Source organism: Bufo bufo, chromosome 4 (assembly GCF_905171765.1).
Source record: "Bufo bufo chromosome 4, aBufBuf1.1, whole genome shotgun sequence".
NCBI classification, from domain to species: domain Eukaryota; kingdom Metazoa; phylum Chordata; class Amphibia; order Anura; family Bufonidae; genus Bufo; species Bufo bufo.
In genome coordinates this window covers 569,568,612-569,587,106 of record NC_053392.1, presented here as the reverse complement: position 1 = coordinate 569,587,106, position 18,495 = coordinate 569,568,612, and the positions used below count along the sequence as shown (strand labels likewise).

At 43.0% G+C, this 18,495-nt stretch overlaps 1 protein-coding gene across 1 annotated transcript in view; it reads right to left on the bottom strand.

Moving 5' to 3' along the window:
* Positions 1-18,259, bottom strand: part of EPAS1 (endothelial PAS domain protein 1) — a 135,915-nt gene extending 117,656 nt beyond the window's left edge. The window contains 1 exon segment of the mRNA XM_040430185.1: positions 17,757-18,259. Coding sequence (XP_040286119.1) covers positions 17,757-17,782 — 26 coding nt within the window. The 5' untranslated portion in view covers positions 17,783-18,259.
* Between the last annotated feature and the right edge of the window lie 236 nt (positions 18,260-18,495).

Genomic DNA, 18,495 nt, shown 5'->3' with positions numbered 1-18,495 from the left:
TCTTCCTGTCTGTAAATCCTAAATGCTATTTTTCGTTCTCCGGATCCATCTAATGGAGGAGCCGCCATCAGGGCTCTCGGAGCAGCTGCGTTCTGTCACACGTGTGTGGCGCAGGCCAGGGTCACCTGCGCTGTGTCAAAGTGACGACTCCATTGAAGGAACATTTTAAAAATCAAACAGATTTAATTAAATACGTGTCCTGGGAAACACTTTGCCTCCGTATTACTGCAAATGTAAATTAAACACTAAGCAGTTCCCTGTCATAAGTCAATGCAGCGCAGCGTCAATTAGCTCCATAAAGCCATTACGGTGAGCTTGAAAAGTGACAGCAGCTCCTATTAGTATCATGGTCCCTGCAGATCATTTTGTCCTAAGACACAAAATAAGCGCAAAACAGAGAGTGCTGAAGAACACGGAAAACTGAAAATACAGGAAGACTAGGAACAAACGGCAACGATATAAAATAATCTAGAAGTGAGGATCGGCCTCAGAGGCCTAATACAGGAGGAGTGCGTCGCTGTCCTACACCGCCAGAGAAAGTTGCACATTTCGTTACAAAATTTGTGACTTTTCACCCTTCTCCAACATTTTTAGAGGTTTTGCAAAAAGTGGGTGGACTGAGGGTAGAAGGGGCAGTTTGTGGATGTGGCCTCCATGGTGACGCATTTAACAATATATCCCCCCAAGTCTTTCATGAAAACAAGGCTTGGACTTCCAAGGTGAAATGAACACAGATAAGGTAGGGAGGTCAGGGGCCCTGAACAACTGCCCGTATAGGGCCCAGATATTTCTCATGGAAGCTATGAGCAGGTCATCCTGGTCTTAAAGAGCGCCTGTCAGCAGGATCACAACTATTAAACCAGTAGGGTTGGTGGGGTTGATCCTGCTGATTAAACTGATACCAGTCTTGTGGAGATCAGTCACAGTGTTCCAAAGAAAAAAAAAAAAGACTTTATGAAAATGAGGACGTGGCCAGCACTGGAAAGCTGAGTAGCTGGGGTGCACGGAGGGGAGGAGCTAGGGCCTCATTTGCATAAAGAATGGCTGTTTTGATGGGGTTGATCCTGCTGACAGGTGCTCTTTACAGCAGAGCCACAACACAAGGCCTCCCGGGCTAACTGGTTTCACAGCTCGCAGTTTTCTGCGTCCCCTGCAGGGCAGACAAGCGAGGCTTGTACAGCAGACTCCACACGGGGGGCAGATCAGCCATGTGTCTGGTCTGTATTCACACAAGGCGCTTACATAACTCTATCCCCCTGATTAAAGGATCAGCAAATGTTTTACTGAGGATTTACTTAGCAACACGAAGGACGTTCTTGCAGGAGAAAAAAGTTAGTGAAATGTTGATTATTCCAGAGGTCAGAAATAAAATGCTTCATTTTAAAAATGAAAATAGATAGACAGATAAATAGATGGATAGATAAAAAGGCAGCACACTCCAAAAAATTTATAAAAAATGAAAAATGTATTCACCCATGTGGACGTGACGTTTCAGCTCAAACACTAGAGCCTTTCTCAAGCTCTAGTGTTTGAGTCGAAACGTTGCGTCCACATGGGTGAATACATTTGTTATCCATTTTGGAGTGTGCTGCCTATTTACCCTTTTTTGATACTTTGGACATTGGTCTAGCTCCACTGGGCTTTGCACCTCATCTTTTTGCTGATCTAATTTTTCTGGTGCTGCCATTTTTTGCTACAAGATAGATAGATAATAGATAGATAGATAGATAGATAGATAGATAGATAGATAGATAGACAGATAGATAGATAAATAGACAGAGAGATATAGTCCTGATCAAAAGTTTAAGACCACTTGAAAAATGGCAAAAAATCTTTTTTTACATTGTTGGATCTTAACAAGGTTCCAACTAGAGCTTCAGCATGCAACAAGAAGAAATGGGAGTGAGACAAAACATTTTTTGAGCATTCAATTAATTGAAAATAACGATTAAACTGAAACAGGCTGTTTTTCAGCTGATCCAAATTTTATGACCACATGCCTTTAAAAGGCCAAATCTGTGCAAAGATGTGGATTCATTGTCATTTTCTGTCAGGTAGTCACATGTTGTGATGGCAAAGGCAAAAAAACTCTCCCTTTTTGAACGTGGTCGGGTTGTTGAACTGTAAAACAGTCTTTTGGAATTTCTTAAATGATCCTGAGGGTTATGGAACAAAAAAGTCAAGTGGAAGACCCAAAAAAATTTCACCAGCACTGAGCCGGAGGATCCAATTGTCTGTCCGTCAAGACACTGGACGATCCCCGACCCAAATTAAGGCCCTTACTGGTGCTGACTGCAGCCCCATAACCATCAGACGGCATCTGAGACTGAAGGGCTTCAAAAACAAAAAACGTCTTCAAAGACCTCGTCTCCTTGAACGCCACAGAACTGCTTGTTTGGACTTTGCAAGAGAGCACCAAACATGGGACATTCAAAGGTGGAAGAAAGTTTTATTCTCTGATGAGAAAAAAATGGAACCTCGATGGTCCTGATAGTTTCCAACGTTACTGGCATGACAAGCAGATCCCACCTGAGATGTTTTCTACGCGCCTCAGTGGAGGGGGCGCCATAATGGTCTGGGGTGCTTTTTCCTTCAGTGGAACAATGGAGCTTCAGGAAGTGCAGGGGCGTCAAACGGCCGCTGGCTATGTCCAGATGTTGCAGAGAGCATTCCTCATGACTGAGGGCCTCGTCTGTGTGGTAACGACTGGGTTTTTTAACAGGACAACGCTACAGTACGCAATGCCTGCAGGACAAGGGACTTCTTCCAGGAGAATAACAACACTCTTTTGGCCCATCCTGCGTGTTCCCCTGATCTAAATCCAATTGAGAAGTTTACAAAAATGGACAACAGTTCCAGACAGTAGATGGCCTTCATGCGGCCGTCTTCACCACTTGGAGAAATGTTCCCACTTACCTCATGGAAACGCTTGCATCAAGCATGCCGAAACTAATTTTGGAAGTAATAAACAATAACGGCGGAGCTACTCATTACTGAGTTCATGTTTGGAAGTTGGATTTATGTTTTGTGGGGGTTTAGTTTTTTTTTGGAGGTGTGGTCCTAAACTTTTGATCAGCTTATTCGTTGTTTTCATTAAATTGAATGCTCAAAAAATGTTTTGTCTAACTCCCATTTCTTCTTGTTGCATGTTGAAGCTCTACTTGGAACCTTGTTAAGATTCAGCCATGCTAAATATGATTTTTTGCCATTTTTCAAGTGGTCTTAAATTTTTGATCAGGACTGTAGAAGATAGATAGATAGATAGATAGATAGAAGATAGATGACACAGATAAGAGATCTGTAGACATGGAGAGATTTTATAGAACTGTGTCTCCGGATTTACACCCCTTGTACAGTGTCTTCACCTTTTACACATAACGAGTCATAAGATGCCGCAATAAACGTCTACAGTAAAACCGCAGTCTTACTGTTTTATATGAGGAGAACGCTGTCCGTCTGTCCATCAGCAGAAACATCAGACGGACTTGCAGGAGCACAAAAAACTGAGAGGAGGAGACTCAGAATATGAAACCACAATGCTGGACAGCGGGGCACGTAGTAGAGAGGGGGGCCATAGCAAAAGATCAGAATGGACCCCCAATTATGGTGAAGGGTTTTACTACCGAGGGCAGAAGGGCTCGGCCTTCGTTCCGCCCCCTGATTCCCTTTCCATGACCCTTGGGCCAATTCTCCACCCCATTGTTTACTAGTAATTCAGTTCCTCCGAAGAGGGGAGTACTGGACAGGTTTGTATCCCTCGGTAGCAGAGAGGAGGGAGGAGGACTAACCGGGGCTGGGTCCCCTCCCCCCAAGGGCGTCATTGCAGCTGCCTGGTCTGCCTCCATGTTATGTCCAGCCTTGATGTTGTGCTGGGTGGACATATAAAAGTAACAGCAGCCCCGTGAGTTACCTTCCAGTGGCGACCGGCGTATTTTCCCAGTCCTCAGAAGCAAAACATAAATCCTTTTTGCCACCAATTACATGTATCTAGCGCCACGTGCGTATAGGAACATATAGCATTACAGATGTAGCAGAGCTGTCTGCTGAGGTTAATAACATGGCCGCGTCCCAGCCACCACCCAAAATTAAAAATGACAATACAAATAGTACTTATCTGACTGTTGTAATCATACACAAAGGTGGGGTCCGGTGGAAAATAAGTGTCCGGGTGATTATGCCACCCGCTCTACACGGAAAACATGGCTGGTTATACATGTCACCTCCTTGGTTTCCTATGCATTTTACTGTTCCGGGTCAGTGGTCTCCAACCCGCGGCTCTGAAGCATACTGGCCTTACACCCTACCCGATGACCAGGGGGCCACACGCCGCAGTGAATAATAATCTGACGCTCCTCTCCTGACTCCTGTATCACCATCCGAGGGCATCTGGAGTAGGGGGACAGAACGTGGCAGTCGGCCACCACAGGGGGGCAGTATTTTGTGACGCACTGTAGTATTAGGCTCTGCTGGGGTGGTATAATGTGCCGCAATATGGTATTTCTGGCCCCGCCTTCTGTCAGTCTGGGCCCCACTACAAAAATAGGGCCACATTTAGTTTTTTTCCCAGGACCACTTTAAGTTCCCACTCTGCCCCTGCTGAGAGTTGGAGACGAGAGCTATAAAACAAGGACAGATTTCTCCTCTTCTCCAGAGCCTATAAAGTCCATATTATGGAGCTGCAGAAATGTGCCGCCATATGGTGCCTGCCTATGGCACTGCTGTCTCCCCTAGAAGCAATGATTTTAGGGGACAATAACTCTGTAAGACGTAGAGGGCAAAAAGGTCCTGCCCGACACCTCGGGCGATTAAGCATGCTCCATTTCTAGTGACTAGTCAATACAGGAGAAGCAGAGCTGAGTTTGTAATTCGGCTTGCAAAAACAAACATTCAACATGATTATGCAGCGCAACGTAGTTGATTTCCCTGCAGATCAAAGTTAAAGCAGACATAAGGTGGGCATTGTGAAAGACTCTGCTGCCACAGGGGTATTGTCACACCGCAAAATATAGTTACCCCGACCCTTGGGGCAAACTTCATGGGGCCAACTGCAGGTGAAACGTGGTGCCAAATCAAACAAATGGGCAACCATATAATCAGGGTCGCGTGGAAGCTAGTGGGATTCAATCAGTGTGCACCTGCTCTGTAACATCCATATGGACTTGTAGAGCACGAGGAGGGGGGGGAAGGGGGGTAGCCGACAACCTCTTTAAGTTCATGTTCCATCTGAAATTACTAATAAGGGTCATACTGTGTGGGGAAAAAAATCATATTTTATACATACTGATGTAGCTCGGTAAATTGTCAGATGTGGCAGAGTTGACTTTGTCATGGTCGCACTTCACAAACAATTCAACAACCAAAAAATGACATGACAGATTCGGCTCTGCTACATCTAATTAACACTAATCGAATTGTTTTATAATTAGATTTCCTTTTTTTTACAGCATCCAGCCAATACGGTTTATGTTCCTGGAGGCTCCAGCCTTAATCACTTCTATCAGGATCTCGTTCAGCTGGAACTGTCCCATCGACACTGTCCAAGTTTTTATAAGGACGTGCGTTAGTCACACGGTCATCGAGCAGATTCCATTCAAATAGATCTTACAGGGAGTAATGATATATAGTAGTACAATAGTACAGAGTATATAGTAGTCTAGTAGTACAGAGTATATAGTAGTACAATAGTACAGAGTATATAGTAGTACAATAGTACAGAGTATATAGTAGTACAATAGTACAGAGTATATAGTAGTACAATAGTACAGAGTATATAGTAGTACAATAGTACAGAGTATATAGTAGTACAATAGTACAGAGTATATAGTAGTACAATAGTACAGAGTATATAGTAGTACAATAGTACAGAGTATATAGTAGTACAATAGTACAGAGTATATAGTAGTACAATAGTACAGAGTATATAGTAGTACAATAGTACAGAGTATATAGTAGTACAATAGTACAGAGTATATAGTAGTCCAGTAGTACAGAGTATATAGTAGTACAATAGTACAGAGTATATAGTAGTACAATAGTAGAGTATATAGTAGTCCAGTAGTACAGAGTATATAGTAGTACAATAGTACAGAGTATATAGTAGTACAATAGTACAGAGTATATAGTAGTCTAGTAGTACAGAGTATATAGTAGTACAATAGTACAGAGTATATAGTAGTACAATAGTAGAGTATATAGTAGTCCAGTAGTACAGAGTATATAGTAGTACAATAGTACAGAGTATATAGTAGTCTAGTAGTACAGAGTATATAGTAGTACAATAGTACAGAGTATATAGTAGTACAATAGTAGAGTATATAGTAGTCCAATAGTACAGAGTATATAGTAGTACAATAGTACAGAGTATATAGTAGTACAATAGTACAGAGTATATAGTAGTCTAGTAGTACAGAGTATATAGTAGTACAATAGTACAGAGTATATAGTAGTACAATAGTACAGAGTATATAGTAGTACAATAGTACAGAGTATATAGTAGTACAATAGTACAGAGTATATAGTAGTACAATAGTACAGAGTATATAGTAGTACAATAGTACAGAGTATATAGTAGTACAATAGTAGAGTATATAGTAGTCCAGTAGTACAGAGTATATAGTAGTACAATAGTACAGTATATAGTAGTCTAGTAGTACAGAGTATATAGTAGTCCAGATAATTGTGTCGCAGTACAATAGTACAGAGTATAGTATATTATAGTAGTATAATAATACATAGTTCGATGGGGTGGTACAATAGTACATAGTAGTTTAATAGTATGATAGAACATAGTAGTGTAGCATAATAATACAGTGTAAGGCCTCCTGCACACGACCGTATTCCTTTTTCAGTATTTTGCAGTCCGTTTTTCACGGATCTGTTTTTACGTTTTTTGTTTCAGTAGTGTTTCCGCTTCCGTTCCATTTTGCCGTTCCATTTTTCCGTTTGGTTTCCATTTGTGATACGTTGTTTGCGGATCGCAAACGGAAACGGAAGCATACAATAATGTTTAAACAGTAAGTACATAAAAAAATTGGGCTGGGCATAACATTTTCAATAGATGGTTCCTCAAAATCGGAAACGGATACGGAACGCAAAAAATGGAACATAAACTGAAAAAAAACCTTAGTGTGCAGGAGGCCTAATAGTACATACAGAATTCCTTACACACTATAGGAAAAAGCACCGCCCTTTGTGTGCTCCCATGGTCCTGGCTACCAGAGGGGCTGGCGCCTTTTCCTATAGTGTGCAAGCACGACCACCGCTACTGGATTGCAGGGTGGTCATAGCCATGGAAACGGGCAGTGTATAACGTGATGGAAAAGTGAATCCAGCCAGCAAAGGAGGCAATATGGACAATCACAATACATTAGTAAGTGCCTTGTATTAACTTTCTCTACATAATAAATGCCACTTGCTGAAGTGAGACAACCCCTTTAAGTACCAAAGAATGGAGCGTCGTATGATAGCTCTGTAATGCTGAGTGTGGCCCTTGTAGGTGGCCCCTCGTTTCTGGGACTGAGCGACGCAGCTGTTTACCAGACTTTAAAGGGGTTCTTCCGCAACAAACACATCACTTATCCACAGAATAGGTGATAAGTGTTTGATCTCCGAGGGTCCCTCACCAATCATGAGAACGAGGATCCCACGTCTCACACTTGAAGGGAGCACCGGTCACATATGCAACGGCTCAACACAAGTGTAAAGACTCGAGCATAAGCTGCCATATCGCCGCTAGCACATCCGCAATACCCAGTTCCCATAGCTCTGTGTGCTTTTATTGTGTAAAAAAAACGATTTGATACATATGCAAATTTCCCTGAGATGTGTCCTGTCCCTGAGATGAGTCCAGCGTGAAGGAGCCCAGCACCGCCCCGCATCCTCCGAATCTCCTCCTTGCTCCCCGACGTCAGAAAGCTAGAGCGCCGTAATCTCGCGATGCGCGAGCTAGCACATGCGCAGTGTCATCATAGTGTTTCTTCCCTGTGCTGGCATCAGCCTCAGGGAATGAACTGCGCATGCGCTAGCTCATGCATCGTGAGATTACGGCGCTCTGGCTTTCTGACGTCGGGGAGCAAGGAGGAGATTCGGAGGATGCGGAGCGGTGCTGGGCTTCTTCACGCTGGACTCATCTCACTCATCTTTTTACATAATAAAAGCACACAGAGCTATGGGGACTGGGTATTGCGGATGTGCTAGCGGCCATCTAGCCACCCATCTCCTCAGCTCTATACACAAAATCCCGTGACAGGTTCCCTTTAAAATTAGCATTTTGTGAAAAGGTTCAATATTCTAGGCTCAAAGTGTCACCCTCTAGTCAGCTGATTAATCCATACCCCCTGAGCAAAGGGGACCTGAGATTGTGACTTTGGGGTTTCATAAGCTGTAAGCCATAATCATCCAAATTATACCAAACTAGACATTAAGCCCGTTACAATAACGGGCGCTAGAACAGTAGGAACAGTCTATATTAGGCCTCTTTCACACAACCGTTTTTTTTTTTCCATTTGCGGGCTGTTTTTTGCATTCCATATACGGTCATTCATTCCAATGGTTCCGCAAAAAAAACAGAATGTACTCCGTATGCATTCTGTATTTCCGTTTTTCGGTTCCGTTGAAACATAGAACATGTCCTATTATTGCCCGCAAATCACGTTCCGTGGCTCCATTCAAGTCAATGGGTCCGCATAAAAAACAGAACACATACAGAATGTACTTTGTATGTGTTCCATATCCGTTCTGTTTTTGCGGAACCATGCATTGAAAATGTTATGCCCAGCCCAATTTTTTTTCTATGTAATTACTGTATACTGTATATGCTATACGGAAAAACGGAACAGAAACGCAACGGAAACAAAAAAAATAGAGCAACGGATCTGTGAAAAACGGACGGCAAAATACTGAAAAAGCCATACAGTCGTGTGAAAGAGGCCTTAAATGGCACTGACTGGTGGCTGAGACGCTGGCACTGACTGGTGGCTGAGACTGCTAGCAGCGACTGGTGGCTGAGACTGCTGGCACTGTGACTGGTGATGAGGCTGGTGGCACTGACTGATGGCTGAGACGGCTGGCACTGACTGGTGGCTGAGACTGCTGGCACTGTTACTGGTTGCTGTGGCACTGACTGATGGCTGAGACTGATGATGTGGCTGGTGGCACTGACTGATGGCTGAAACAGCTGGCACTGACTGGTGGCTGAGACTGCTGGCACTGTGACTGGTGCCTGTGGCTGGTGGCACTGTGACTGGTGGCACTGACTGATGGCTGAGACGGCTGGCACTGACTGGTGGCTGAGACTGCTGGCACTGTGACTGGTGCCTGTGACTGATGGCTGTGGCTGCTGGCAGCGGCTGCTGTCTGTGGCTGAGACTGCTGGCACTGTGACTGGTGCCTGTGGCTGGTGGCACTGTGACTGGTGGCACTGACTGATGGCTGAGACGGCTGGCACTGACTGGTGGCTGAGACTGCTGGCACTGTGACTGGTGCCTGTGACTGATGGCTGTGGCTGCTGGCAGCGGCTGCTGTCTGTGGCTGAGACTGCTGGCACTGTGACTGGTGCCTGTGGCTGGTGGCACTGTGACTGGTGGCACTGACTGATGGCTGAGACGGCTGGCACTGACTGGTGGCTGAGACTGCTGGCACTGTGACTGGTGCCTGTGACTGATGGCTGTGGCTGCTGGCAGCGGCTGCTGTCTGTGGCTGAGAGTGCTGGCACTGTGCGGCTGTTTGATGCACGAACAGTAATGGCGGCGCTCCGACGTGGAGAGCACACCATAACCTGCGAGCCGCGGCGATTTGCCTGGCCGGCACGCAGGTGCAGGCGGCGTGTGGAGCGTCGTGTGATGATTGGTCGGTGCGCCGTGCGTGCTGGTGTGGGCGGCACGGTTGCGTGTGGGGCGGCGGTGATTGGGCGGCACGTGCACAGTTCAATTATCGACACACGCATGGACACGCAGCCGTGGGCATGCACACAGGGCTTTTATTATAGTAGATATATATAATCTATAATAAAGTCCGCGTGTGCGACCGTGCGCGTGTGACGATTAGTTAAGTGCGCATGCGCGGCGGGCAATCAACACACGGCACTCCGCACGCACCGCCCACCCCTGCGCATCGGCCCGCTGCTGTGCCCAGCTCCACCGTGCCTCCTCCTACCCCTCCGGTTTCCTCTGCAGCTGACTGACACCCCGGGATCTGGGCCCAACAACCGCCGCCTGCCACAACGTCTCCTACACCGACACCCTTATGCACTGCCCACACCTGCGCACCGGGCAGAGAGTGGCCCGTACCTGCTGCAGCATTGCATCCTGGAGTTCATAGAACTCCCAAAGAGCCTGGGAGGACAAAGCTGGGAGCACTGGGGATGGGGACCTCCGATTCTGGACCCCGGGTATCTGTCAGCACAGGGGGCACATGTTAGTCCCCGCAGCGGCCGCATCCTACTCGCTCCTATCTCACCCTAACCCCGGCCACCAAAGTCAGGGAATGGCCGCACAGTAGCAAGTGAGGGAAGCTATCACAGGCGGAGAGCATTACACATGTATTACACTCCAACCCCCATCATTACACTACAGCCCTCATTGGAGTGTAATATGTGTGTAATGATGGGGGTTGGAGTGTAATATGTGTGTAATGATGGGGGTTGGAGTGTAATATGTGTGTAATGATGGGGGTTGGAGTGTACTATGTGTGTAATGATGGGGATCCTGGGGTGTAAGGCGTCTGCAGATGAAGCTGGAGGGGGAGGAGGAGTCACGGCGGAGCTGGGCGCAGGTGGCGTGTGGATCGCTGTGTGCTGATAGGTCCAATGAGGGCTGTAGTGTAATGTGTGTACAATGATGGGGGTTGGAGTATAATATGATGGAGGTTGGAGTGTAATATGTATACAGTACAATGTATTTCCTCCTGTATCCCCCTGTATCTCTACAATATATTGCCTGTAGCCCCCTCCCTAGCTCTCTCTAATGTCATGGCCGGAGTGTTCAGATGTGGTCAGAGTAATAGGGGGAGGATGGGGGCAGGGAAGTTTCCCCGCGTCAGCTGCCTGCAGCTCGGGATGACAGGGGACGGCACATAGGGATGGATGTGGCCTCTCACCTCCACTCACAGAGACTGCCGCCGGACGCACATGTATGGGCGCTGCAGGCGGTGTCCGTACGCGCGTGCCGAGTGGCCAACGCGCCGCGCATGCGCACTTAACAAATCGGCACGCGCGCGCGGACGCGCACGCACATAGAGATTTTATTATACAGGATAAAGGCTTGAAATATCTCGCTTTGCATGTAATGAGTCTATCTCATGTGTTAGTTTCACCTTTTAAGTAGCATTACTGAAATAAATGAACTTTGCACAATATTCTAATTTTCGAGTTTCACCTGTATAAAGATACCACCTTCTAGGCCAACAGCTAGGGGCTAATGCGTTTACATCCACGAGCCTCCCCCCCCCCCCCCCCCCAGATCAGGGCGGAGGGAACGTTCATTCTGTGCTAATGCAAATGACATGAAAGCAGGTTTAGCAGAGAGCTGCCGGCTGCACTTTTACTTGGCAGGTCTGAATAGGAGGAAATAAGCCATCGGACGGCTCAGCTAAGTCTTCCTGCAGCCGACTTCAGTCTCTGTGAAAGAAACTGCCCCAAAGGAAAAAACTTCTAGAAGTCAGCTTCCTTTATTATGACTACAGGGGTGCGGGGTTCGCCCTGTATTTTGTTTTTAAGACATTCATCAGAAAACTATTCCAAAAAGACTAAAGTGACAGTACTGTTTTTTCAGAGGTAGCAGAGTTGGATTTGTCATTTAGCCTTTTTGAGGATACATTCTTTTTGGACAGAGTAGGTATAGGTAGTCAGTCCTAACGTTAAACCAGACCATACCTTGCGATGTCAAAATCGGCTCTGCTACATCTGAGACACATGGTCGCGCTAGAGTTTAAGCCGTACACATAAGGGACGGAAATGCTGGGATCTTTTACCGTCAGATTTGCGCAGGTAAAATCCACAAGGATTGCAGGCTTTAACAAGTCTCATCCACGTGCTACCGAATATTTGGGGGATTGACCAGCGGATTTGTAAATCCACAGCAGGATAAGTGGGGTAAAATCCATGGTGAATCCATAGCAGTCTACAGGCAGATTTTCACTACTCCATATGGACGTACTCATAAAGTCACATACATCCTTAAAGGGGTTGTCTCACTTTAGTAAGTGGCATTTACCATGTAGAGAAAGTTAATACAAGGCACTTACTAATGTATTGTTATTGTCCATATTGCCTCCTTTGCTGGCTGGATTCATTTTTTCCATCTCATTATACACTGCCCGTTTCCATGGTTACGACCACCCTGCAATCCATCAGTGGTGGTCGTGCTTGCACACTGTAGGAAATGGCCTTTCTGGTGGCGGGACCGTGGGAGTGTGCAAAGGCTGGTGCTTTTTCCTATAGTGTGTAAGCACGACCACCGCTGCTGGATTGCAGGGTGGTCGTAACCATGGAAACAAGCAGTGTATAATAAGATGGAAAAATTAATCCAGCCAGCAAAGGAAGCAATATGGACAATCACAATACATTAGTAAGTGCTTTGTATTAACTTTCTCTACATGATAAATACCATTTGCCAGAGTGCGACAACCCCTTTAAGGCCTCACGACCATATGTATTTTTTGGATCTGCAAAATACAGGTACTGGCCTTGTGCTTCCCACAATTTCCAAGGGCCCCATTGTCAAATTGCCCATTCTGATCTGCAAAACGGACAAGAACACAGAATGCTAATCTCTGTAAAGTGCTGCGGAATATAGCAGCGCCAGATAAGTGCATGAAATAAATGAAAAAAAATAAAAAAACAGGACATGTTCTATATTTTTGTGGGACGGACAGGCGGACATGCGGATACGGACTGTACACGGTGTGCGCTGTCCAAATTTTTTGCAACCCCGGTGAAATGAATAGGTGCGCATTTTTTGCGCATTGCATGGTCGTGCGAATGAGGCCTAAAGGTCGATGCCGTCTCAAAGGCCTAGGCTTCAAACAGAACTTCTAGGAGCAGCACACAGACTGCTAAAATGACACATAAAGAAAAATCCGTTACCTCATAGCATTTACAGAGGTAGCAGAGCTGAATTTGTCATGTGTCACTGTAGGAAGTATAGGAAAGGATATTTCCTTCTTTCTTTTTTTTGGCGAATGCTCTGTTTCACGCTTTTACGTGTGACTGTAGGTCAATGTAAAGCAGTATCGTAGCTCAAAGGTATCACACAACGCAGCCCGAAAAGACAAATGACAAATTCATCTCTGCTGCATCTGCAGGTTAAGATAGTGTACTAACTTTAGTGGCAGTCCTACATGAAACCATAGATAACAACTGATGACGAACCCTGCTATCTGTGTAGAAGAAGATGGGAGTTATAGTATGTGTCACTTGGACCTGCATAGACTATAAGAAGAAGGAAGGGCTCATGCACACAAACGTATTTCATTTTTTTTTTTTTGGCGGACTGTATACGGAACCATTCATTTCAATGGGTCTGAAAAACGGAAGGTACTCCATGTGCATACCATTTCCATATGTTCGTATTTCCGTTCCACAAGAAAATAGAACTTGTTCTATTATTATCCGCATTACGGACAAGGATAGGACTGTTCCGTTCCGCAAAATACGGAATGCACACGGGCATCATCCGTATTTTTTGCAGATCCGTTTTTTTGCGGACTGCAAAATACATACGGTCGTGTGCATGAGGCCTAAGTGATATTTTTACTCTGGTCTCATCTCGCCCTCATCGTAGCAGAGTCTCCCACATATTAGTAAGTTGCCCTCATGCACCTTTTGTCAGGGAGGAATCAGCCCCATCAAGAAAGAACTTGTCCGTGCAGATAACAATCACCTCTGACAGAAACAAATGAGCGCGGTCACAGCAGCACAACCAGCACCTTGTGAGCACGGATAGCAGGAGGCCCATCCATGTGTCGTCTCCCTTCCAAACTGCAACTCTTCTCTCCAATTTCTTCTCCCCATCGCCCTTCAGTGCAGTATATATATATATTTTAGCGTATGAGCCGTTCTGTGCACAGATGTAGCAGAGCTGAATTTGTTATTAAAATATCCGCCGCCGGCATCCGCCTCCTCGAAGAGTTGTGCCAGATGACAAACTTAGCTCGTCTACGCACATAAACGAAAAGATTAGTGTTTGCTTGTGAAATGTAATAAATGACGACGACGTAACGCAGACGAGAACGTTGCACTGTTATACACCCTGCAAGGTCCACAAAACCTCAGATACGCAAATTAAGAGGGGAAAAAACAAATGCATGAAAATTCACATTTTTGTGGCGTAAAAAAAGACAAACGATTATTTTGCAAGACAAACCAGCGGAGTAATGTCATCGTATGGGACGAGGGAGGCAGGTGGAGAGCTTAGGTCTAATGTAATGACATAACACCGCCACTATACAGTGGTATATACTGCAGACGGAGGGATGGTCACCACTGCGTTATCCACAGTGCGTTTTCTATAGAGCGCAACAATTAATATTTCCTTATTTATACTTGTATATTATCTCATACTTAATTGTATACAGTTTATATACAGATATATAGCGCCATATCGTGTATTATCGTTTAATATGGTGTAGTATATGTATAGTGCACTATAAGAATGGTCCATTAACCATAATATGTAATACATAAAACAACAGTGATTTATTGTGCTTTATATATAGTGTATTATATGTATAATCTTTATATATATCTATATACTGCATGTATAGTGCTTTATACATAATGCATTATATACGGCATAGAGTATTTTATGTACAGTGCTTTATAGCGTAATATATACAGTATAAGGTACATAGTGCTTTATATATAGTGTATGATATGTATAATGTATAGTGTATATACTGCATGTATAGTGCTTTATACGTAGTGCATTATATACAGTATAGAGTATTTTATGTATAAAGCTTAATACACAGTGCTTTATATATAGTGTATTACATGTATAGTGCATTACAGTATGTATAGTGTATTACATGTATAGTGCATTACAGTATGTATAGTGTATTACATGTATAGTGCTTTACAGTATATATAGTGTATTACATGTATAGTGCATTACAGTATGTATAGTGTATTACATGTATAGTGCTTTACAGTATATATAGTGTATTACATGTATAGTGCTTTATATATAGTGTATTACATGTATAGTGCTTTATATATAGTGTATTATATGTATAGTGCTTTATATATAGTGTATTACATGTATAGTGCTTTACAGTATATATAGTGTATTACATGTATAGTGCTTTACAGTATATATAGTGTATTACATGTATAGTGCTTTACAGTATATATAGTGTATTACATGTATAGTGCTTTACAGTATATATAGTGTATTACATGTATAGTGCTTTACAGTATATATAGTGTATTACATGTATAGTGCTTTACAGTATATATAGTGTATTACATGTATAGTGCTTTACAGTATATATAGTGTATTACATGTATAGTGCTTTACAGTATATATAGTGTATTACATGTATAGTGCTTTATATATAGTGTATTATATGTATAGTGCTTTACAGTATATATAGTGTATTATATGTATAGTGCTTTACAGTATATATAGTGTATTACATGTATAGTGCTTTATATATAGTGTATTACATGTATAGTGCTTTACAGTATATATAGTGTATTACATGTATAGTGCTTTACAGTATATATAGTGTATTACATGTATAGTGCTTTACAGTATATATAGTGTATTACATGTATAGTGCTTTATATATAGTGTATTACATGTATAGTGCTTTATATATAGTGTATTACATGTATAGTGCTTTACAGTATATATAGTGTATTACATGTATAGTGCTTTATATATAGTGTATTACATGTATAGTGCTTTACAGTATATATAGTGTATTATATGTATAGTGCATTACAGTATATATAGTGTATTACATGTATAGTGCTTTACAGTATATATAGTGTATTACATGTATAGTGCTTTACAGTATGTATAGTGTATTATATGTATAGTGCTTTACAGTATATATAGTGTATTACATGTATAGTGCTTTACAGTATATATAGTGTATTACATGTATAGTGCTTTACAGTATATATAGTGTATTACATGTATAGTGCTTTACAGTATATATAGTGTATTACATGTATAGTGCTTTACAGTATATATAGTGTATTACATGTATAGTGCTTTACAGTATATATAGTGTATTACATGTATAGTGCTTTACAGTATGTATAGTGTATTATATGTATAGTGCTTTACAGTATATATAGTGTATTATATGTATAGTGCTTTACAGTATATATAGTGTATTACATGTATAGTGCTTTATATATAGTGTATTACATGTATAGTGCTTTACAGTATATATAGTGTATTACATGTATAGTGCTTTACAGTATATATAGTGTATTATATGTATAGTGCTTTACAGTATATATAGTGTATTACATGTATAGTGCTTTACAGTATATATAGTGTATTACATGTATAGTGCTTTACAGTATATATAGTGTATTATATGTATAGTGCTTTACAGTATATATAGTGTATTACATGTATAGTGCTTTATATATAGTGTATTACATGTATAGTGCATTACAGTATATATAGTGTATTACATGTATAGTGCTTTACAGTATATATAGTGTATTACATGTATAGTGCTTTACAGTATATATAGTGTATTATATGTATAGTGCTTTATATATAGTGTATTATATGTATAGTGCTTTACAGTATATATAGTGTATTATATGTATAGTGCTTTACAGTATATATAGTGTATTACATGTATAGTGCTTTACAGTATATATAGTGTATTATATGTATAGTGCATTACAGTATATATAGTGTATTACATGTATAGTGCTTTACAGTATATATAGTGTATTACATGTATAGTGCTTTACAGTATATATAGTGTATTACATGTATAGTGCTTTACAGTATATATAGTGTATTACATGTATAGTGCTTTACAGTATATATAGTGTATTACATACAGTATGCTTTGTCTAGTGCTTTATATGCAGAGTACTATATGTTTAGCCAAAGTGCAGTATACATTATATCTAGTGTATGACACTTATAATGCATTAGTACGGTGATTGAGCGCCATGTTTTATACCCAGCACATTATGTTACCTGCAGTGCATTCCTTATAGAGCATTATAGACTGAGCATCATCTGCAGTATTATTCATAGAAGACTGTAGAGCGTTATACATCCATAGTATATTATACTTAGACCATCATGCGTTATCCTTCATACCATACATGTAGTGCAGTAACCAGAAAGTTTTATTGATTCTTCTCCAAATGTAGCAGAGCTGAGTTTGTCATTTGCAGCACATTCCTGACATCATCAGCAGTGATTTACACAGGACTGTTTGGTATGCCCATCATGATAAATCTTAGTGAATTTTTTCAAATCCCTAATAAAAGAGCTACATGACAAATCCAGCTCTGCTACATATGCTAAGTTTAGCTTTATGTTTGTGACATGGGGCCTGTAAATGAACTACATGTACAAGAATAACTATAGGCAGTCGTCATACTCCATCGATATTGCAGCGTACATCTGACAACCACCAAATACACATCATGACCAATGCTTGTATCACTTCTACACCTATGGTCTATCAGGGTGACACTGTGGCCCCCCTGCTTCACCTAAACACCCAAAAGGCACCCCAGGAGGTGACACCCCACAGGACCTTACCTTTTCCTCTCCTTGTCAGCAGTCATGATGACTTGTCAGCTGCTCAGATAGTCTCAGTGGTACAGATAGCTCCTGGAGGTGCAGCACCTGCGGTCTGGAGGGAGGAAGGTGTCCGGGGAGGAGAAGGGGTTAACGTAGTGCAATATGGAGAAAAAATTACTAATAATATAATAAAATAAAGGAAACAAAAATAGAAAAGCAAAAGAGAGCGAAGTGAAGTGTCGCCCTGTGCTGGGGCTGGCTATACAGTCTCAGGTCACTGCTGAGGATTGTATAGCCGCCCGGGGGGGGGAGGGGGCTCACAGGGGGAGCAGGAGGAGACCAAGGCTCGGTCTATCCTGCCGGCTGCAGGCTGGGAGCTGAGCTTGGAGCTCCCACAGGTCTTCGGGTGGGTGGAGGATCTCTGGGGCTCCGCAGCTTGCCCTGTTCCAGGAGAAGAAGCAACTTCACGTGTGAGAGCCCGCCCTGCTGCCTGCAGCCGCCACCCCCTCCCTCCCTCTGCCGGCCGCCCGGCTCGTTGTCAGGGTCAAGCAAGTTGACAGCGGACGCGAGAGAAGCCTGAATATCCCTCCCGTTCGTGGGCGCGGGTTGAGGAGTGAACTTAGTGGCTGCAGAGGTCACAGTCCACCCCATGCTGTCTGCAGAAGTCCTGTGTGCACACCTGTAACTACCTGTCCAACAGGCTGCGGTACCGCGACTGGATTATACTGTGTGGTCACCTAATGTGACCGAAACTGAT